General features: G+C 46.7%; 1 protein-coding gene across 1 annotated transcript; it reads left to right on the plus strand.

Annotated features, from left to right (window-relative positions):
• Window positions 1–1,214: 1,214 nt before the first annotated feature.
• Window positions 1,215–23,925, plus strand: LOC119712376 (ceramide synthase 4-like). Its single transcript, XM_038163487.1, is given in 11 exon segments — window positions 1,215–2,309; window positions 3,720–3,749; window positions 3,858–3,939; window positions 5,813–5,931; window positions 15,193–15,248; window positions 15,744–15,796; window positions 16,508–16,600; window positions 17,451–17,583; window positions 18,145–18,241; window positions 20,080–20,224; window positions 21,819–23,925. Coding segments are annotated over 11 exon segments (1,173 nt in total). The 5' UTR covers window positions 1,215–2,136; the 3' UTR covers window positions 22,011–23,925.
• The last annotated feature ends 50 nt before the right edge of the window (window positions 23,926–23,975 follow it).

Consider the following 23,975-nt stretch of genomic DNA (forward strand, 5'->3'; position numbering starts at 1 on the left):
ACAGTTCTATCTCCAGATGTAGCACCAGGCACCACAGCAGGGCCTGACTCTCTTTTCCCCATACTTTTATTCCCCATACTTTTATTCCCCATATGCACAGATGAGATGTGCATCACACAGTGTGTGCCCACATAATGTTAGTGAGCAACTGTGGGAGATGAGGCATCCAGCTCCAGGTGAGCCATGAGGAAAAGACCCTATATAGATGCTTCCAGGCTGCTGTGAGGTGGTTGAGTCAAGGCTGGCACGGTGTGGCCCTCCAGGCTGCCCTAGCCCAAAATTATGGCTGATGTGAATCTGCTGACTCCAGGAGACGTGGACATCTGTTGCCATTTTGGATCTTGTTTTAAGAATAATCTGGCACAGTTGTTTCCTTCTTCCTGCACACAGTAAATTTCAAAGATCTCCATTATCACATTATTTCACATTATTTCATTCGGAAATGTATGCCCAAGGGAACCTTTCCTTGGATGGCTGCACTTGGAACAACATTGCTTTTCTCATTCTCACAGGTACAGCAGACACAGTGCCTGCAAATAAAGGCAAGGCCTTGTTCAAAAAGCTGAAGTCATGTCTAAACAAGGGAAGGGACCTATAACTTTGTCTGATGAATGTAAGCATGTGATAAAGCAGGCCAAGAAATATCCTGAGAAACAACTTGAAAGGCAATATGAAACATTGGCAAGATGGCTGGATTCAGAAATTATGGTGGCAGACAGCAGGAACACTGGGATAGATCAGGCTAGAGCCAAGAAATGCAGTGAGCTGCCCTGTGTGGCTCCCCAGCTGAGGGAGAGAGGGTCCAATACCTGACATCTCACTGAGAACATATTGCAAGAGGATCCGCTTCAAGCCAACAGGTGAGAAAATGTTACCTAGCACACAGATTACCTGAGTAACAGCAAACCTTCAAACCCACTGGCAGGAGTAAATTTATTCTTAGAGGAGTTCAACTACCAACTGTGGAATGCTGTTCTTTGTTTCAAATCAACTTGTTACCAGAAAAATTTAAGAAGGTTCCAGGTAGGAATGTAAGAAACTACAGCCTTCTGTAGTCTGGCATGCAGACCAGACTGGTCAGAGCAGTAGAAAGTATTATATGTGATAGAATTTTTGGAAACAGATATGAACATAATAGGAAAGAGTCCCCATGGGGGGGGTGGGGGGGGTGGTGTCTGTGGGGAAGTTGTCTCTGCTGGAGTAACCCCAAAGAATTGGTGAGCACATACAGTGGAGAGAACCTGCACCCTGCTCAGCTTTGCAAAGGCGTTCAGAAAGGTCCCTCACCAGCCTGAGGAAACCCACCTGAGCCGACTATGAGAGACCAACACTGATTGTTTGCAGCTGTGTATTGTTGCAGGTGCCCCCAAAAAGGGGGAGGGAAAGGCAGAGAGCAAAATCAGCTGATAATGAAGGTTCTTCATGATGGTGTTGCAGGTTGTCTGCTGCAGTTCACAGCACTGAGAGACTGACAGAACACGGGTGAAGCTGAGTGGAGCAGAGGAAGGTGGTGCAGGAGAGAAGGTGTCCTGAAGTGCTGGTCTGTGTGTGAGCACTCCAGAACCACTCTGGGGAGCAGTGCCTCAGCTTTGTGCTCAGTACATGATGATTCAAAAAGCAAACAGGATATGGGATGTCGCTGGCCAAGATAAAGGAACCAAAACTGGGACTGCTGGGGCCTTGAAGATGCCAGAAGATTTTAATGGATGTAGACAGTCTCCCCTGGGACCTCCATCCACACCCTCTGCTGGTGTTAGAGCTGATTAAGAGATGAGGGCTGTGCAGCCTGAGAAGGAAAAAGAAAGAGGGGGCAAGACAGATGATCCTGCTGATAGTGTCACCAAGTAGGTGTCATCTGTGAAACAGAGTGAAATTGAAATCAGCCACCTCCTTGACACCCTCTAAATTACTCTTGTGTTCTAGAACATCTTACCCAACTTCCAAGATCACAGGCAGGTCAAAACAAGTGATGATATTTCAACTATCTGACATACTCATGGGATTGAACAAGAGGTTGGAACAGTAAGTGATGAGCTGTTGAGTTGGGAATCCTGATTTAGCAGTGAGCTCTGTGCCTTACTAATACCTGCTTGCTGCAGGCAGCCTCTGGTTTCTGTGCCCACTGTCTTGACCAGAATGGGAGTGTCAGAGGGGTTCTGGCACCATGAATACTGGCTGCCACCTGGAGCTATCCGGGAAGACTTGAAGGAGTCTACAGACATACAGTACTCACAGCCTCAGCACCTCCTGCTCTGCATCCCTGCTGCCCTGTTATTGATCTTTGTCCAATTCATCTTTGAAAGGTGAGTGCAGCACCTCTGGTTTCTCCTGTGCTGATTGCCACCAGTGTTTTGTAGGGCTGCTCCAGAATAATCCTTGCCTGCCTTCTGACCACTACCAAGTGTACATGGGATTGTTCCCAAGAATAATCAATCTCTCTGCTTTTCATACCACATGGTATTTATATGGTATGGCAGCTCTTTCCCCTGCCCTCCCTCTCTCCTGTACCTGTAGGTGTGAAAAGACAAGTCCATCTCTCAGTCACGTCTTAGCTGTGGGTGGGTCCCTCTGGAGACAGTCCAAGACAGATAAGGCAGTGTGCAGCACAGATAAAGGATTTACTGGGTATGTCAGTCCTGAGAGCCCCTAGCTGAGCCAGGGTTCAGCCTGATCCTGGAGGATGCTCCTGAAGGTGCTATGTGAGCTCCCTACCCCATCCCTACCCCAGAGCTCATAGACCTGCCATGGGACCTCTTTGCTCACACCACTCTTTGCCCAGCTCTGCCTCACTTTCTCCTCCTGACACCAGAGGATCCCAGTTCTGGGGTGATGATACCCTCCAGGGTCCCAGCTGCAGGCATGTCACCCCCAGGGAGCCTGAGGACTGGCTAGCATCTCCCCAGAACTTGTGTGTGGAAATGAGGCAGACCCACATTACTCATCCCATGAGATGGATTCAGAGAGGGCTTTGAGCCCCTTTTCCAGGAACAAGGACTGACACATGGGGAGGTGCAGATCAGCCCTCACGCACAGAAAATTGGAAGCCAGTCAGTTAAAGCAAGGCTGTGTGCCCTGTGGGCAGAATTGCCAGCATGCTTCCTACCAGGCAGAGCAGGATTGGGTGGGGGGGAGAAGGGGAGGACATGAAGTATCAAAGCTGTGATCAGCAAACCTGCCCTAAGCTAGGACAGAGAGTCTCTCCTGGAGGAGCCAGGGAGCACTGACCCATCTGCCCCAAGTGCTGGCTCCTGCCTGCAGTGCACAGCCATGTAAGAAGATGTGGCAGATGAGGGCTGTAGGAAGAGCCAGAGTTAATTCCAGGGTCATCAGGTCTTCCCTCAAAGAAGGAAAGGCAAGTTGCACCTGCCTGGCTTCCTAGAAACAACATAATTTAGGACACAATGCCTCCCACTAGAGCTTTGCTGGGGTTTCCTGCAGGAACCAGCATATTCCCATGTGTTCTGTCCTTGGCTCCTGCTGCAGACAGTGGTCAGGTACCCTAGACACAGATCCCATGGGACACTCAGACACTTGCAGACTGGTTTTGTGGCATCCTCTGGACTTCTCAGGAGCACAGTAAGGAAAGCCAGCATACACTCCAACACAGAGGCCTGCTCTGTGTCCTGTTGACTCAGAAAATTAATTATTGCTTATGTAGCCATCGTTACTGTTGTCTCCACCCCCCCTTTGCTTTGGTGCCATTGTGTTTGTGAAGAAAGAGCATTGACCCTGCAGAGGCCCTTGAGTGTGTGCTGGAGCAGTGCTGGGGGCCTTGGGCTGTGCCCTGGGCCAGGTGGGGGAGCAGCACTCTGCCAGTGCTGGGGCTCTACATCCAGCACAGACCACGGCACTGGCAGCATCTTCCTGCGAAGGCCCAGAGTTCAGACCAATGCCACACTAGAAGGCTTCTACATTCTGCTGGGCAGAACTCCAAAGAAGGTGAGTGTCCCCTGTGTCCCATTGTCCCCAAAGCCCGGGCAAGAAACACCTTCCCTCTGTCCCCAGGCCAGGCCAAGCAGCCTCACAAGCCAGGCAGTTACTGTTAGTCACTCTTCCAGGGAAGAGATGTATACGCAGATATTGCAGCAGCTTCCAACATGTTCAACAGCTGCAATCCCAGCAACCCTGACCTAATGCATGTCAAACACAGCAACTGCTGCGAGACCTGCTGGTTCTGGCAGGAAGGCAACCACCACCCCTTTGGGTAGAGTCTGTTAAGGCTGCTTATTTTTGGCAAAACTCCATGTCCTTCAATCACAGAATCATTTAAGTTGGAAAAGCTCTCTGAGATCATGAAGTCCAACCATTCTCCCAGCACTGCCAAGGCCACCAGCATGTCCCCATGTACCACATCTATACATGTCTTCAAGAATGGGGACTCCACCACTGTCCTGGGCAGCCTGTGCCAAGGTTTGAAGTTATTCCAATCTAAACCTCCCCTGGCACAACTATAGGCCATTTCATCTTGTTCTACTTCTGCCAGTGAGTTGTAGAGAGCAAGGTCTCCCCTGAGCCTCCTTTTCTCCAGGCTGAGTTCCCCCAGCTGCTCCTTATCACCCTTGTGCTCCAGACCTTTCCCCAGCTCTGTTCCCTTCTCTGAACATGCTCCAGCCCTTCAGTGACTTTCTTGTTATGGGAGGCCTAAAATTGAACCCAGGATTTGAAATGCCTCAGTAGCGCCCAGTCACTGCCCTGGTCCTGCAGGCCACACTGTGGCTGGTACAGGCCAGGTGCCATTGGCCCTCTTGGCCACCTGGGCACACCTGGGCTCATGTTCAGCCACTGTTGACCAGGACCACCAGGTCCTTCTCCGCCAGGCAGTTTTCCAGCCACTCTACCCCAAACCTGGACTGTCCCATGGGGTTCTTGTGACCCAAGGGCAGCACCCGGCCCTTTGCCTTGTTGGCCTTGGCCCATTGGTCCAGCCTGTCAATTGCCTCTGCAGAGCATTCCTGCCCTCCAGCAAATCAACATCCCACCCAGCTTGGTGTCATCTGTGAAATGACTGAGGGTGTCCTTGATCCCCTCATCCAGATCATTGATGAAAATTAAATGTGACTGGCCCCAAAACTGAGCCCTGGGGGAAACTATTGGTCACCAGTCTCCAGCTGGATTTAGCTTTATCCACCACCAGTCTCTGGGCCTGGATCACGACTCACACTGATGCATGGATTTTAAAAAAATAATTTACTGTAATCACAATGAAGCTTTTTCAGATTAATTATAAAATGCTCATGAACTCATCTCTACATTAATTTTAATCACAGTTTATAAACCTTAACTCTTGTCATGTTACTTGGAATTCAGGCAGAAAATGAGAATGATGGAATGGAAAAAAATGAGAATGATGCCTCCAAGCCTGTGACTGCCACTTCAACAGCTGAATGGTTTACTGACATTACGGAGTCTGTTTCTTTATCTTTACAAGTTGAAACTTCTTTTATCTTCAGGTTTTACATTGGTAGCTGATAATTATACGCCAAAATTGTATCAGAGATGAAAAAAAATGTATCTAGACTTTCATAGCCAGACACTTCATCCCATTGTGTACAGGTGGCAAAATTTAACCAGGGAGAGGCTGTGCTTACTTCTGAACCTGCATTTAGATATGCCTGAATGAGAGTTTTAAAATGGCCAAAACAATCTGGGAGTTCACAAATGCAAACAGAGTTGATACCATTTTTTTCAAAGAAAGATGTACTTTGGGCAAAGGTAGACAGGCAGAAGCAGGCCCTGGGAGCAGAGCTCCTCCTTCCTCACAGGGAATGACAGCCTCCCAAAGGCTCAGTCCTTCCTCCCTGCTGTTTTCCAGGAGCAGCTGGTTGCACTAACCAAACAAAGTGATCTGCCTGTCAGAAAGGTGGAGACCTGGTTCAGGTACCGGTGGGCCCAGGACCACCCTATGTTGATGAAGAAGTTCTGTGAGGCCAGGTAGTTGGGTTAGATTTTGATGATGGAGACCTCCAACAGGTCTGCACATCATCAATACCCTCGGTCCTGTCCTTGCCCCAAACACACTCCCAGGGAGCTGCTGTGGCTGTGAGCAGAGCCTCTGTCCCATGAGGCTAGGTCCCCTTACTGCACACAAAGCCACGCTGCAGCACTGCCAGCTCCCTCCCTCCCTCCCTTCCCATTTTTACCTTTGAAAAGTTAAATTTGCCTCAACAGAGTCTACTGGCCTTGATGGACCACAGGTTTAAATCTCAGATGCTCAGAGGGATTTTGAACACAAAAGCCACTTGTAAAATGCATTAAATCTGTCGGCGATGGAGAGAGACAGGGAGACTGACTCGGTGATCAGAATCCGATTTTAGTGTGGGATACAAACACTTATATACTATTTCAGGGAGACTAGTAGGGTGTACAATGATTAGATTAAAATCACATACACAAACTTATGCAAATAAAAACATCTCTTGCTTGCAGAGTTTAATGGGACTTTCTTTTTCCAGTAAACCCATTTGATTGAATCTTCTTGCAATCTAGGTCTAATTTTCAAAGTTCCATTTGCTTTTGCCAAGGCATCCTGTCATCAAATCTCTTATGATAACCAGGTCCAAAGTCCATCATCTCTCTTGTGTTCCCCAACATTCCAACAATTGTCAGCATGGATGGTTGGGCAGAAAATGAATCCATGAAGTGCAGTTAGGAGGCAGTGCAAGCCATGAAAGAGGGAGGTTAAAACTGAACAACACAAGCAAGCACCAAAATCTTCACAACTTTCCTTTTCCCTAAGTTGTTTGCTCTCTTTTATTAAATCTTCCTGCATGTCTTAGTAATACATGGAGTCAGGGTGGAGAGAGGAGTCACCAAGTGTCTTGATCAAGAGAATCAGGTTATCTCTGGTTCTCACCTTGAGGTTTAATGCTATATGTACATAAAAAAACCCCATCAAGTAAGAGATCTACTCCTCTTCCCCCTCTGAAAAAGAAATTAGTCTGTTCTTGAATCATGTTATTATGTTTAAAAATATATATTCTCCACCTGAAAGCCTGTGCAGTGCTTCCCAATGCAGCATTTCTGAAGAAAGTAATAAATCCCCCAGTATTCCTATGCAATCACTGAGAAAAATTGTGTGCCTTCCACTGTCTGGGGTGTATAAGCACTTGATAGGTGATCTACAAACATCCACACAACAAAAGAAGACAGAGTGTCGCTAGGATTTTCTCCTGAGAAGGCTGAGAAAATAAATGTAAACAATAACTATCTGATGGCTGTGGAATGTGGTCTGGAGATGGTTTACCAACAGGTGCATCTTTGATTGGTCTCATGTGAGTTGTTTTTCCTTAATACCCAATCACAGTCCAGCTGTGTTGTACTCTCGGGTCAGTCGCGAGCTTTTGTTATCATTCTATTCTATTCTTGTCTAGCCTTCTGTCTGTATCCTTTCTCTATTCTTTTAGTATAGTTTTAGTACAGCATTTTAAATATAATATAATATAATAAATCAGCCTTCTGAAACATGGAGTCAAGACCCTCATCTCTTCCCACTCCGTGGGGACTGCAAATTCCACATTTGGTGACCCTGAGTGAGTGGCATTGATCACAGAATCACAGAATAATGAGGTTGGAAGGGACCTCTAAGATCATCGAGTCCAACCTATGCCCTAACACCTCAACTAGACTACAGCACCAAGTGCCAGGTCCAGTCTTTTTTAAACACATCCAGAGATGGTGATTCTACTACCTCCCTGCGAAGATAATTCCAATACTTTATTATTCTTTTGGTGAAAAAACTTTTTCCTAATATCCAACCTATACCTTCCCTGATGTAGCTTAAGACTGTGTCCTCTTGTTCTGTCAGCTGCTGCCTGGTGAAAGAGACCAACCCCCACCTGACTACAACCTCCTTTTGGAAGTTGTAGAGAGTGATAAGGTCACCTCTGAGTCTCCTTTTCTCCAGGCTAAACAACCCCATCTCCCTCAGTCGTTCCTCATAGGGCTTGTGTTCCAAGCCCCTCACCAGCCTTGTTGTCCTTCTCTGGACGCGCTCAAGCGTCTCAACGTCCTTCCTAAACTGAGGGGCCCAGCACTGGACACAGCACTCAAGATGCAGTCTCACTAGTGCCAAGTGCAGGGGAAGAATGACCTCCCTGTTCCTGCTGGTCACACAATTCCTAATGCAGGCCAGGATGCCATTGGCCTTCTTGGCCACCAAGGCACATTGCTGGCTCATAGTCAACCGGCTGTCGACCAGCACCCCCAGGTCCCTTTCCACCTGAACACTGTCCAGCCACACTGTCCCCAGCTTGTAACATTGTAGGGGATTTTTGTGGCCAAAATGTAGAACTCAGCACTTAGACTTATTAAACTTCATGCTGTTGGACTCTGCCCATCCATCCAACCAATCTAAGTCTCTCTGCAGAGCACTCCTTCCTTCCAGTAGATCGACACAAGCTCCCAGCTTAGTATCGTCTGCAAATTTACTAATGAAGGACTCGATGCCCTCATCCATGTTGTCTATAAAAATATTAAACTGGACTAGCCCCAGCACAGACCCCTGAGGGACACCACTGGTGACTGGCTGCCAGCTGCAAGCAGCACTGTTCATCACCACTCTCTGGGCCCGGCCATCCAGCCAGTTCCTAACCCAGCGAAGAGTACTCCAGTCCAAGCTGTGGGCTGCCAGCTTCTTGAGGAATGTGCTGGTGGGAGACAGTGTCAAAGGCCTTGCTGAAGTCTAAATAGACAACATCCACAGCCTTTCCTGCATCCACCAGGCAGGTCACCTGGTCATAGAAGGAGACCAGGTTGGTCAGACATGACCTACCCTTCGTAAACCCCTGCTGACTGTGTCTGATACCCTGGCCATCCTGTAAGTGCTGTGTGATAGCACTCAGTATGAACTGTTCCATTATCTTACCTGATACTGAGGTCAGGCTAACTGGCCTGTAATTACCAGGATCCTCCTTCCTACCTTTTTTGTAGACGGGTGTCACATTGGCCAGTTTCCAATCATCTGGAACTTTGCCAGTGAGCCACGACTCTTGATAAATGATGGAGACTGGCTTTGCAAGCTCATCTGCCAGCTCCCTCATCACTCTAGGATGGATCCCATCTGATCTCATAGATTTATGGATATCCAAGCATCTCAGCAGTTCTCTGACTGCCTCCTCTTGGGTAATGGGGGGACTATCCTGTTCCCTGGAACCATCAACCAACCCAAGAGGACAGTTGTCTGGAGGACAAGCTGTTTTACCATTAAAGACTGAGGCAAAGAAGGCATTAAGTATTTCTGCCTTTTCCTCATCTTTAGTTACTAGGTTGCCCACCTCATCCAATAAGGAACAGAGGTCGGTTATACCCTTCCTTTTACCACTAATATATTTGTAAAAATTTTTGTTATTATTTTTTAACAGAAGTTGCCAAGTTTAGTTCAAACTGAGCTTTGGCCTCCCTATTTTTTTTTTCTACATGCCCTAGAAGCTCCCTTAAATACTTCCTGAGAAATTAGTCCCTTCTTTAAAAGATGATACATCTTTTTTTTTTTTATTTCTAAGTTCCTCAAAACCTCGTTGCTTATCCAGACTGGACGTTTGCCTCGTTGACTCATCTTTTGGCAGACATGGAAAGTCTGTTCCTGTGCCCTCAAGATCTCTGCTGTGAAGCACACCCATCTTTCCTGGACTCCTTTGTTTTCAAGGGCTGTTTCCCCAGGAATTTTTTGAATAAATCTCTTAAATAGGCCAAAGTCTGCCCTCCGGAAGTCCAATGTAGAGATCTTATTTATATTCCTCCTTGTTTCACCAATTATCGAGGATTCTATAATTTCATGATCACTGTGCCCCAAGTGGCCTCCCAACCCTCCACATCACCACCATCTCTATTTGTGAACAACAGGTCTAACATAGTCCCTCCCCTGGTGAGCTCGCCCACCAGTTGTGACAAAAAGTTATCCTCCACATACTCTAAAAACTTTCTAGACTGCTGTTTTTCTGCTGTATTAAGTTCCCAGCAGATGTCTGGTAGGTTGAAGTCGCCTATAAGAACAAGGGCTGATGATCCCGAAACATTGTTCAGTTGCTTATGGAAGAGGTTTTCCACCTCTTCATCCTGGTTGGGTGGACGATAGCAGACTCCCAGTAGGATGTCAGCCTTGTTGGCCTTCCCCTCAATTCTCACCCATAGGGACTCAACTTCATTGTCATTAGTTTCAATACCTATGACATCCAAAACCTCTCTAAACTAAAGGGCCACCCCTCCACCTCTTTTCCTTTTTCTGTCTCTTCTGAAGAACATGTAGCCATCCAGCGCAGTGCTCCAACTATGTGAGTCATGCCACCACCTTTCTGTGATGGTGACTACATCATAGTTCTGCTACTGCACCATGGCCTCCAGCTCTTCCTGTTTGTTACCCATGCTGTGTGCACTGGTGTAGGAATGTGCCCCCTATGGACAGAGTGACAGAACTATCCTTTGTCCCCCAAAAAGGAAGGAGCCCAGAAGTTTCTCTCCCCGATTAGGTGAAAAAGGCATCTCATAGGCCTGAGGGACTTCACCTCAAGCTTAAGGATAGCTAATTGGACACAAGCCAAAAAGTCCCATCTGGGCCATTTAGTAGAAAAAGAAGAGAACAAAGAAGCTAATCGATTTTGTGAGGTGTTTTATCAGGAGCACAGACTTGCTGCACCTGGCATGTTTTTTTCTGTTTGTTATTTTGCTTTTTATTAAACCTTTTTTGTTTCCAACACTGCAGCAGAAGCCATCCTGTTTATTTTATGCCTTCAAGCGAAGCTGAGCTATCTTGGATGTATAATGTTGGTGATGAGAGCTTATTAGACCTGGCTCAAAACACCTAAACATAATACAGTGGTATAAATGCACCTCAGCTGGGCCACTGATTTCTCCTCTAACACAGTCTTGCCATTCTTGGGCCTGCTTCCAGACAGCCCAGATGCATCCCCTTCCCCCTTCAGACCTAGCTTAAAGCCCTCTTAACAAGGTCTGCCAGTTCATGAGCTAAAAACCTTCTGCCCTTAACAGAGAGGTGTATCTCGTCTGATTCTAGTAGAGCAGGTGCCGTAAAAGTTGCCCCATGATCAAAGAATCTGAAATTTTGCCGATGACACCAACCCTTGAGCCACTTGTTAATGATGTGAGTTCTCCTATTTTTTTCATCATTTTTTTCTGCCACCAAAGAGACTGAGCAGAATACTATCTGTGCACCTGTCCTATCAACCACTTGACCCAGTGCCCTAAACTCCCCTTTAATCACCTTGACACTCCTCTTTTCAATTTCATCACTGCCAGCCTGGAGTATCAGCAGTGGGTAATAATCAGAGGGCTGAATCAGCCTAGGAAGTCTCTCAGTGATATTTCGTATCGGGGCCCCAGGGAGGCAGCAGACTTCCCTGTAGGATGGGTCCAGTCGACATACGGGGCCCTCTGTTCCCCACAGAAGGGAATCACCCACTACTATTACCATTCTTTTCTTCTTGATGTTAGAGGTGGTGATCCGTCTTACAGATGAGTCATAATTGGGAGGCTCACTGAGCAGATTATTTTCTTCTAAATCATCTGGCTGGCTCTCTAGATCCAGGGCCTCATACCTATTCTGAAGTGGCACCTGGCTAGGGGATAGGGGGCAGGAGGGATTTTTGTTGTTACCTCCCCGAGCAGGAACGCATTTCCACTCCCCGTCATCTACCAGGCGCCCTCTATTGCCTGAGAGTGAGAGGCATATGAGTCTTCTGACTCTTGCTGGGCCTCCCTTAAAGATGTAAGGGCTGAACTCCACCAGTCTATTTCCCTTTCACTATCTCTGATACTTCTTAATCTTTCAACTTCCTCCCTAAGCTCAGGCATCAGAGAGAGGAGGTCGTTCTCCTGTTCATACCGTAGGAGGGCCTCCTCCACAACACCCACTGGAACCACTGATAAGCTCAAACACTCCACACAGAAATGGTTCTGTACAGACGCATCCTTTTTGGTGGGCTCCACTTGGTCACATACACTTGTACCAACCACAGATTTTGACCCGGTTAAAACCATTACTAGGAGAAAGCCCAAAATCAAGCAACCAATAAAAATACCTCACCTAACTATCAAGAACCTGCAACCCTGCCTGCTTGCCCTGCCAGCACGAACTGCTGCGCAAACTACTGTGACCCAGTCTGCCCACTCCTGTTCACTGCGCTCCCCGGAGGCCTCTTATAACCAGGCACTCCACCTCCTGCTCCTGAATGGCTCTCGATGCCATGTGGTCACCACACAAGTGACCACAGACATGAGTTCTAGCCTAGAGCTGAAGAACCGAAGACCCTGAATTCGGGCAGAGTTCACAGCCAAGGCTGACCACAGAGAACCTTCTGAAGTTTCCCAGACAGGATGTCCGGAAACCTTTGCAGCACAGAGCAGCCTGCTGAAGCCAAGAGGACACTGTCACAAGGTACTGCTAACTCCTCCCTTCCTGAAAATACCGCCCTTCACAAAATGTGGGCTGAAAGGTGGGAAAATGTGCCTTTGGAAACAGAGGTTCCATTTCCTTCTTCAGAGGAGAAAGGAGAAAGGAGAAAGGCCCCTCTGGATTTTATGGGGTCTCGACAACAGAGTTCATATGGTGAAGAGACATTTCTATGAATTTTTAAGATGGACAAAATTGCATGGCTTTTTTACAGATTTGATATACTCTTTCAATTTAAATATCTGGGAATGTATGGATTCCTATTTTGAGGAGACATTTGACCGGCGTTTTGGAGTCCCCCCAATTTATCCGGCGTTTGCAACTCTTTTCTCCATTTTGAAGCGGAGAGAGCCCTTGGTGGAGCTCATCGCCAGGTGCAGGGGGCGTTCTCCCTCCCCGACAGACCCAGCGTGACAAGGATCTGTCCGAGGACACAAACTGCTGGTTCCCAGCCCCCCCGTATCGTGAGGGGGAGGGGGGCGAGGTTTCGCCCATGGCCGAGGAGGTTTTTTGTTTTTTTTTGCTTCTTCGGAGCGTGCTCAAACTGAGCCGCTTTTTCGCCTCCTCCTTCCCTCCGGGGGGATGGCGGGCCGGCCCCACGAGCTTTGCCGCAGAATTCTGCGCCCCCACCTCCCCGGGAAGGTGCGGGCCTGCTCTCGCACCCCCTCCGGGAGAGACATTTGCCGCGCCAGCGGCCCGGCCCACCCAGCTGCAGGGACGCTGCCGGTCCTCGCGGCCCCACCGACGGGCCCGCCGCCTCAGCTCCGGTTCGAGATGATGCTGAGAACGGCGATGAGCCCGCAGAACCGCTCCCGTGGCCGATCCTGCCACCCATGCCGCCCCCACCAGCGCCCTCGGCGGTTCTGCCGCCTTCAGGGACCCCATCCTCTGCGTCTGCCTCAGACCCTGCGGACAGCCTGTCCTGCAGCGGAAGCGGCCCAGCTCGATTGCCGAGAGCCGCTGCCGCACGAGTGAACGCTTTCAAATTCAGTGGCTTTTTGGGACGCAGCGTTTTTTGCGGGTCCCTTCGCATTTGGTCCCGGGCTTCTCGCTGGGGTTTGGGGTGCCTGCCTCCCCCCGGGTCGGGGAGGCGGTTCCCGGAGGTTCTGCCTCCGGCCCCGAGCCCAGAAGGGGTCGGGGCGGTGCCGAGGGGCCGAAGGAGGGAACACTGGCATTTGCATTGCAGGGGCGAGAGACACAGTGGAAAGCGAGCATCGCTCGCTTGTTCTGGGGTGACAGAACACCCCCAGATCCGAGATGAAGATTATCGGGAAACCTTCCCCCTCGCAGCTGCCGGCGTGCGCTGGTTCTTCTGGGGTGAGGGGGACGAGGTGTTCAGTCACTCCTGTTGCCGAGACGCTGGCAGCGTCGTGGTGCCGGGCTGTCAGAACAAAGAGCCCACCTCACGGGCCAGGTCTGGGCTGTTTGATTCGTTTCCCTGGACCAGGGCCTCCGCCCCGCCTGGGCTTTGCTTCCCCCATCAGGGCCCGGGCCACCGCCCTGGCCTGGGTCTGAGTTCCCTGGTCCGCCCACAAGGACCAGGGCCTGCTGCAGGGTCCTAATGCCCTGTGCTGCTGCTGTTCTTTCAAAAAAAAATTAAATTAAATTTTAAAAAGTGGAAAGAGTTAGCAGCTCAAAGCATTGAAAAGCCAAAAAATTAGCCTCAGCCCAAGTAGTTTAATTAAGGGCTGTGGCCAGGGCATTCCAGAAATTTTCTCAAAATTGCTTGATAACTGTCAATGGATTTTTTGATAATTATTGATGTATTTTCTTTAGCAGTTCTTTGTTTCAGGATTCCGCAAGCCTGTTTCAGGACCAAAAGGGACTTTCAGAGATGTCAAAGAACAACATCTTCAGTCCATGGACTTTATCCTGAAACTCAGCTGTTTGGACTTGAAACAATGGACATTCTTTGCATGTTTTTTTTTTGCATTTTCTTATAGTGTAAGCTGTTTTAGTGATATGATAGAATTTGATGTTCTACAGGTGAAGAATCTCCTTGATCATTCTACATCAGCACTTGATTGAGGTTTTGATTGGCAACAGATAAACCTCTCGAGATGTGTTTGTTCTCTCTTCTGCAAGGACCAAGCAGAAGGATTACAAACACAAATTTTTTAAAATTTAATTTATATAAAAAAGGGTGAAATGTGGCTAGGATTTTCTCCTGAGAAGGCTGAGAAAATAAATGTAAACAATAACTATCTGATGGCTGTGGAATGTGGTCTGGAGATGGTTTACCAACAGGTGCATCTTTGATTGGTCTCATGTGAGTTGTTTTTCCTTAATACCCAATCACAGTCCAGCTGTGTTGTACTCTCTGGTCAGTCGCGAGCTTTTGTTATCGTTCTATTCTATTCTTGTCTAGCCTTCTGTCTGTATCCTTTCTCTATTCTTTTAGTATAGTTTTAGTACAGCATTTTAAATATAATATAATATAATAAATCAGCCTTCTGAAACATGGAGTCAAGATTCTCATCTCTTCCCTTGTCCTGGGGACACTCAAACAACACCACAGACAGGGAGAGGCATCTTGGCAGTCTTACTGCATCCTCTTTAGCACTGATGGAATGCCCAAGGAATCCAGGCAAAGCATGGATCTCAGCAGAGCCTGGCTGGGCAGTGGATACCCTGATGCCTTACAGCACATGCTTCCATGTGCTAGCAGAGCTGAGATTCTGCAAATCTCTGTCCAAACAAGCACAGGTTCCCCTTTGGGCATCCTGGGCACAGCCTAGGGAGCTATTTCAACTCTGGATGAGGTCTTCATTCCTTGTTTTCTGTTTTAGTTGGAGATTTACATTTTATTTCACCTCATTCTTCTCTGGACTGGCTCTTCTGTATGATGTAAGCATGTGAGCCGGGTCATGCTGTGAAGTGACACCTTTCAAGGGCTCTTTGTTCATTGCAAATGAGGCTGATGGTCCCAGGCCACTTTAAAGAGCCCATCCAAAGACGATGTGTGGTCATGACTGTGGGTGCAAAGCCAAAGAAGGACAAATTCTGGGGTATGGAGCAGAATCATCCCAAATCCTGATTCAGAAGTTCCCTTTTCCCTGGGTGGAGCTAGCTAGGTGTTAGTGATGTCACTCTGCAGTTCTTGTCTTAGATCCTGGTGTAAGTGCTCCCCACTGTGGCTGTAGCCCACTGCTCCACAGATTCTCCCTATGACACCTTGTACATGCACTAATGATAAATGCATTTTGCCAGCCACTTTCTCCAAAGCTCAGAGCCAGATTGGATCTGGCATGGGCACACTGAGTTCTTGCAATACCTCTTCCCATGGTTTTTACGTGTCATTAAAAGGCGCTGGGTTCTTACTGCTGCCTTCTCTATGCACATAACCCCTGGTTTTGGGACCACACCATGTGCTGGTTGAAATTTCTGCAGCAGGTAAGCAGCAAATACATGGAATCACAAGATAATTCATGTTGGAAGAGAGATAAGAAAGATTCTTGTCCAACCTCCTGCTTGCAGCACTTAGCTGTGAGATCAGACCAGGTTACCTAAGGTTCCTTCCAGTTTAGTTTTTCCAGTTTAGTTTTGAAAACCTTCAAGTATGGAGACAGCACCACCTTATGACAAAAAGCTTTATACTTCTAACTCATTACATCCACCTGTCTTATTTCAACACCCCTCTGGTCTCTCATCCTCACATTATGCATGATGCAAACAGTTTGACACCTGCTTGATGAGCTCCTCACGTGTGCTCCCACATATGACAGCCCATGGAGAGCTCTGCTCATAGCAGGCACCTCTTCTCACTTTCTCTGTCACCCATGTCTGTTGAAAGTGGCTGTCTGTGGCCACAAAAGGTGGTCAGGACATCTGACACCTCAAAGCAGGGATGGAGATGAAGTGTCTGAGCCTCAGAAGAGGGAAGACCTCAACTGCTCCCAGTCCTGTTGCAGACAGACCAGGGCTAGTCCTGGCTTTGGACTTGTCAGTACATCAGCAAACAGTTCAGTCAGTGGGAACAGGAAAATTTAGGCATGACCAACACCTGCTGTCCCAAACATGGGTTGTATGAAGGGGAAGACTCTTTCCCTCTCCTGAACACAGGGCTAGGCAGGGCTGTCACACTGCCTGTCACTTGTCTTACAGCCTCTACCACCTATATTGGGCTGGTTCTACCTCCTGGAGCTCTCCTTCTCCTGCTCACTGATGGCCACCCTGCCCTTTGATGTGAAGAGCAAGGTGACTGACCACAGCGCAACCACAACCAGAAGGTTCAGTCAGCCCCCTATGCCTCCGCCCCACTGTCAGCTCCCTGGGGGTGCAAAGGAGCAGGCACAAGTGCTGCTGTGAAGACCCTTGCACACGTGAACCCCTTCAGCTCTCATACCCCACCACTGCACCCTGCACTGGGCCCTGCTCATGTGTGGCATGACCTTCCTGTCTGCTAGGCTGGGGAAATGCTGGGGGCCCCATGGCTGGTCAAGGGACGGCCACTGGGTGAACATGGCATCACAGACATTCCCGGCTCTCAGGTGCTGGCTGCACCAGAGGGCTGTGCCCTCCTGATGGGAGGCACCTGGCCTGCCCTGATGAAGGTCCTGTAAATGTATGCATGACTTCTGCAGCACAGTCAACTGAAGAAGCACAGGCAATTGAAGAGCTCCTCCATTATAGCCCATGAGCAGGACCTGCCCCAGGCCAAGGGCAATCTACTGTCATTACAAAAGGCCTTCAATGTGGTATTGCTGGATGACACTTCAATACACAGAGGAGGCGTCTGGAAGAAAATACTGGGTATTAAGAGAGCAATTTTGGAAGGGCAGATCAATTCATGAAAACTTATAAAAATCCATCTTCCAGCAAGTTTGCATCTACATATGTCTCATGGGTAGTTATCTGGATTTCCATAAACTGGGCATAAAGGACAAAATTCTCTTCTTGAGATTGTGCAGGACCTCAGAGAGCTGTAGTGTGGTAGGGACCACTGATGATTTGTGGAGGTGTTTGACACATCCTAGTGAGGCAGCAGCATGCAGGATCAGATGCTGCCAGGGCAAGGTAGGACTGACAGTCTCTCTACTCATGACAGGACTTTAAGGAACAGATTGTCCACCACATTGCCACCATCACTCTGATCTTTGTCTCCTACTGTGCCAATATGATACGGTTCAGGATGATAGACATACTGGTCCATGATGCCTCTGATTATATTTTAGAGGGGTGTTACCCTCACCTGAAAATCATGGAATCACAGAATGGTTTGGGTAGGAAAGGACATTAAGGCCCATCTCATTCCAACCCCCACTAGATCAGACACACTTTCCACTAGATCAGATTTCTCCAAGACCTATTCAATCTACCCCAAGGATGGGGCAACCTTAGCTTCTCTGGCCAACCTGTGCCAGGGCCTCACCACCCTTTGAGTAAATAATTTCTTCCTAACATCTAATCTAAATCTCTCCTAGTTTTAAAACTGTTGCCTGTGTAAAAAGTCGCTCTCCCAGTTGCAGGCCTGTGCTCGTGCCTGTGGGCAGCACTGGCAGCTGTGCACGTTGCTACACATGACACATGTCAATGCAGTGCCCATGAGTGGGACCCATGTAAGTTGGTGACAGAGCATTTAGGAAGTACTTGTTCTACTGCTCTTGGGGAAAGGTAATTTGATGCAAAGAGGCTAGGACACATCCCTACAAGCCTGGCCATCCTTGCAGGATGCGGGAAATCCCTCAGCCCCTAGATGGAGACCACAGGCACAAAGAACATACAGAAATTTTTTTCTCAAGAGCTTGCCAAGATACTCCATTACCTGAAATGGAAGCGGGTCTGTGAAGAAGTATTCAATGTTTTTGCTGTGGTTTTGCTTGTCATTTTCCCATTGATGTGAGTAACATTTTGCTGTCCTCTGCATGTGGGTGTTATGCGCAGTTAGAGTTTCTGGAGAGGTGACCCTCCATGCTGAGGGAGGAAAGGCAGAGAACAGAACACTTCAAGTTCAAAAATCAATTCAACTGGAACAGAAGAACCTACAGAAAAAAACCAAAAACCAAACCAAACCAAAACAAACCAAAACAAAACCAAAAAACCCTAAGGTTTTAACTATATTAATGAATTAATTCTACTAATTAATCTAGAGCCACAGCCTCTGCCCCTCTATTCCCACTCCTAATGTTGTAAACACTGGTTCCTATGAGAGAGAGAAGGTACAAACCATACTGGTTAGAATTTCCCAAGAAATTCTTAGCAGACTAAAAAAGCCATAAATCTCAAGGTCTACTAAGATACAAATAGTATAGAAAAAACAGCACAGTAAATTTAAAGTTACCCACCATGCATCTGAAATAAAACAAGAAAATCATGAGGAATTCAGGAGGTGGGATACTTGACATGCTGGGAGGGCATTGGCAATGATTCCTCCAGAAGCATCACATAGGTACCAGCCTCAGAGATTGGCTTTTGCATACACACATCTGGCAGCCCTTCCAGCCTTTAACTGGGCTGAAGTTGTTCTTTTTTCTTTACCTTTGCCAAGTTGCCTGAAAAAGCTGATAGCGACTAACTTCCCATAAACTTATTCCACAACACTAGCATTATAGTCTAATCTTTCTGTTTTCTTTCAAACCACATATTTCATTTGTTCCACCAAGAAGAATTTTAAAAACAGGACATGCTCTATGCATACAAAGGTGTAAGTCTCTGTTGCTGTTGTTTTTCCCTGCCCTTGCTGCATACCACCACTGAAGATGCTGAGTTTTGAACTTTGGTTATGTTGCCATTTAGTCTGGATGCCTATGAGGCTGACTTTGCATGACAAGTCCCAGATTCTGGTGGTCATATGTCTACCTTAGAGAGAAAAGCAGTAAAAGCTTGAGGCAACTTTCCTGAGAGCAAGCACAACTTCAGTTGTCTCGACTACTAAGTGTGAAGTCCTAGAATCCCAACCTGCTGTACCATAATGTAAGGACAAAGAATGTAACAGGTGTCCTGAATCAGACTAAGGGTCCACTGAGATCAGCACATCTCAGCACCAACAGCAAGCAGCAGAGGTTGAGGAAGACAAGTGCAGAGCAAATACACACTCTGTCCAACAAGGCTCCCCAGCATACAATATATTCATGTGTAGGTAACTTGTGGAGGAGGACGCATACTAGGAACTCATATTTTCTCTCCTGTGTGAACTGCTCTCTGTCCTGTCTGCTTTCCATTTCCAAACCAGTGCTGTCCTCTTTTCTGTTCTCATCACTGAGGATACAGACTTTCTGTGACTTTTGCTAAAAATAGTGCCATGCCCAGCTGGTCATCTACACCCTTAACTCTTCCCTAACTTCATTTTAAAAAGCCATTATCTTTTTAAGTGAGGTCCCCTTACAGTTGCACTTTTGCCCATTATTCCTCTTAAGATTTATTTTAGGAGAAATGTTGCCAGCTCCTGTCTCTTATAAGGGAGCACTGCAGATTTCTGATAACTGACCTGTCTGCAAAGCCTATTGCATTGTTGGTGATTTTAATACAGAGCTTCTGCAGGTCCTCTGGGACTTGCTTTGTGAGAGCTGGGCACAGCATGAAGCCTGGTGGTGCCATCCTAGCTCAGCTCAGCTCTGACCTGGGAGCACCTCAGCCAAATAATTCTGCAGAAAGACACCTGATCCTTGTAAGTCTGAAGATACTTAACCGGTTTAGTCTTGTGTCTTCTGATTTGCCTCTCCCTCTCTTTCCCACAGCGTATATTATTATTTCATTACAAAAGTTTGGTTGCTCCCCATAAGCTGTCTTATAAATGCTTTCCTGGTGATCCTGCAGTTGTTACACATTTTCTGGTCCTATGTGATCATTCAGATGATCTTCAATGTCATCCTCTGTGGTGAGGTATGAAAAGTCTTTGTCTTCTTTGTGCCACCACCGCTCATGAGAGAATGTGAGGTTCCTACTTGCCTGCAGGAAGGAAGAAGAGAAATGAGATTGCCCCACAAACAACCCAACATCTTCTTAAGGCATATGTTGGGAGTTGTATGGATACCTTATCTCACAAAGATCAGAGCAGGAACTCACTTCTAGCTTGCAGCTATGTTCTAGTGACATGGGAGCCATCCACAGACCTTTTTCCCCACTGCTTAATGGCTTCTCAGTATGTACTTTCAGAGAACTGGAACTTGTTGGTATGTCCAAAGGGGAGTAAGGAAGGAGCAACCAGGTAAGCCTGGTAGATAGCACACTGTGTATTTGCATCTCTGAGTTGGGTGCCTTCCACAGGCTCTTGGTGCATGCCAGAGTTTGTATAGGGATGACTGGGACAAATGTCATCAGAGAGGGCAGTTCCCTAGCCTGCCTTGCTAACAGAGGGAGATGACATTGTGAGCATCTGAGAAGATTTGTGAAAGCTTTGAGTACCTGTCAAAGAAAACCTCTCCACCATGTTGGTGCTATGCCTTCAACTTTCTTGATTTACCCCTTCATCAAAGGTAAATTACAAGAAAAAGCAGTTTTTCTGAATAAATTATGGAGGATACTCTCCTGATTTGAAAACAAACCTGTGGGAGCTTCCAAGTCACAACTACAATTTAATAGGAAAATTAAAATAAAGATAGAAAACACTAGCTTAAACTGACAGTCAGGATACAACCTGACACACTGTTAGTCAGGGTGGTGGTAGCAATTCCATTAAACAGTGGCTGCAGTCCTCTTTTAGTGATAGATGTGGTTCTATTGAAGTGCTGATCCTGTAGAAAGGTCTGGTCTTTCTCCAAAGGTCGAGGGAGGTTATGAAGCTCTTCTCATCTTGGAATCCAGTAAGTAAGGCTCCTCATGATGTTCCAAACTCAGATTACATCTGGGTAGAAATGCTTGGTTCCTCCCCATGGGTGGAGCATTTCACAGTGAGATGATGTAATTTATGTGTCCTGCAGTGAGACTTGATGGCCCATTGGCAGAAGATATCCCCAGGAGGGTGTAATCAGGGCTGAGTCATGAAAGAGATAAAGAACACTCCCCTGCCTGTTTTTAACAGTTTATGAAGATGGTGATAGAATACACACTTTTGGTCACATCTTACATTGTAACCTAAGACAGACAGGCTCATCGCTTGTAGGCAATAGCAAAATAAGGAGTCCAGTGCATATGCTTGCTGGCCAAATCTGTGTTGGCTTTCACAGCTTCAACATATACACTGCATAGAAAAATATGCTGAACAACTATATGTAGAATAAATACAAACTTATTTTCAGGAAATTATATTACAAGACACATTACCAGGGTGAGAAAAATCGGGTGAAACCATAATAGAGTTAACACCTGTCAGCTTAAGTCAATCTCCCAATGCAGGGACAATTGAGGCACTGGCTTTAACGACATGACACAATCACACCCCTTATTTTTTATTTTAGCTGCCAGGTTAAGCCCTGAGGGCTGTGAATTAATACAGGACTAGTCTGTTTAAATATAATTTAAACTTTCTTTTTTTCAGAAAAGACAAGATGCCAGAAATGACACTGAAGAGAGTGACAAGAGCAAGGAGACGATCTGGCAAAGAACAAAGAATAACAGGGCTTGCTGCAAAACACCAGGATCCAGGCAGTCTTTGGAATGCAGGAAGGCTGAACTTGGGGGAGAGGTTGGACAGGGCTTCACTGCAGTGTGCCCGAGGCCTAGGTGGTGAATTTCATCACATCTATAGACAGTTAAGTCACTTCAGGAGTTGTTTCCTATAATTATTCTGTTAGGATTATTCTTTTACTACTACTCTATAATCATTCATCCAGGAAGAAAAGGGTATACCAGCCAAAGACCCACTGTATAAAGAGAAGAGGGGTTGAACAAGCTGCTGAAGTTATGACTCCTATCTGTGATTATCTCAAAGCCTTCCCAAAAGGTTCATGAGATATTAAACTAACACTGGGGAAGATTTAACCAATTTGCAGTTTCAAAAGACAGTGGCATTCATTGCCAGCCACCCCATGAAAGGACTTGCATGTGAAAGGCACTGGTTTGAAGAGCAAATAAGCTTTCACTTGGGAAGTATAAAATGGTCAGGCTCTGGGATAAACCATTTCTGCAGCTAAGGCCAAATAATACAAGATGTATTTGCTGTATGAATTATTCAAAATAGCTCTAATGTCTAAAAGATTTTGCTTACTGAATGTCCACTCAGGGAAAAGTCTCCTAAAATTTGAAAGAAACTAAATTCTTCCAAATGCACTTTTTTCCACAAGAAATTATACATAATAAATGGAAGCTTTCTATATGGATGTAATAATTTTGTTGAGATTTCATTTTTAAAATTGGAAAATAGGAGCATTACAACACTATCATTTTACCTGGATAGTTTAGGAGTTGGATGATGCTTCACCTTGTAATTTCTTGCAGAAGTTCTAATTTTCAGAATTTATAGTATAACAATAAATTTTAAATGTCAGAAACTAATTACACCAAAAAAAGTCTGTTTTGTGTACATTTTGCATGAAATCTTTTTACACTAGCAGATCATATGTCAGTAGGAAAATCTTTGAACCTTGCCAGCAGCCTTACATCATGTAACTCAAACATTGAACCAGCTTTCCCTTGAAGGACTCTAGAATTTGGGTCTGCAGGCTGCAATGCTGGAAGGCAGGCAGCCACCCTCTCTCTGTGGAACATCAGCCTTGAGCAGGATGTCACCTAACCCCCACTAGCTGCCCTTTAGTGAGATGAAAGACTCTTCATTGGGATCCCTGTGTAAGGGTTTGCCCATGAATTAATGTACCTTGTCCCTTCAAGTACAATGCTTTCTTTTAAAGCCCCAAATGATACATGAGAATTTCATAATTCAAAAGACTTATACAGTCTCCAGGGCACAATTGGCCTCTGGGCCCAGAGAACAGGCCCAGCCTTGGCTGCTGCAGCCCTATCATGGGACCCACAGCTCATGGAAAGGAAGCCAAACCAGACCTAGAGGGCTCCATGTCTGCAGGGCCTGCTGTCCTGACAGAGCTGTCACAGTGGCAGGGTTGCTTTTCACCAACACCTCTCAGTTTTAAGGCCTCTTTGCTTCTCTGGAGATATTAATTACTCAGCTCAGGAGCTCTCTTGCTGTGTCACATCAGAGAACAGACTGACAGCACAGATAGCAGGCAGCAGTGCCTGCAGTGCAGCCTCCCAGCTCGCTTCTGTTGCACCAGTGGGCAGTCACTCTCTCCCTCTCCACACTTGGGAGGCCTGAGTACCCTTGGAGATCAATCCCTACCACCCTAAGGCCATAGTTCTGCCCAGGAAATGCTCTTCCTCATAGACAGTCTTTAATAAGAGCCATGTGCAGGACCCTGCTCCTTGCACCCTCATTTTAGTGCTTTGGGATGGGCATTTTTATAGTGAGTCTCTGCAGCTGTGAACCCAGAGACTACTAAGGAAACCGATGCCAGATTCTTAAGACTCAGTGTGCAAATGTTTATCATCACATACCTGAATCCATAAATCCAGAACAGTCTTCCTCCTTCTGTGATCTTCAGCCTTGACTAAAGATAAATTTAGCCATAATTAACCTGCAAAACTTGCTTATTTCAGGCTAAAATGGTACTAAGTATGGCTTGACAGCAATTGCTGTTTGGGTTTTTGGGTTTTTTTTTTTTTTGCTCTGTCTTATAATCCT

This window comes from Motacilla alba, chromosome 28 (genome assembly GCF_015832195.1).
Source record: "Motacilla alba alba isolate MOTALB_02 chromosome 28, Motacilla_alba_V1.0_pri, whole genome shotgun sequence".
Classification (NCBI taxonomy): domain Eukaryota; kingdom Metazoa; phylum Chordata; class Aves; order Passeriformes; family Motacillidae; genus Motacilla; species Motacilla alba.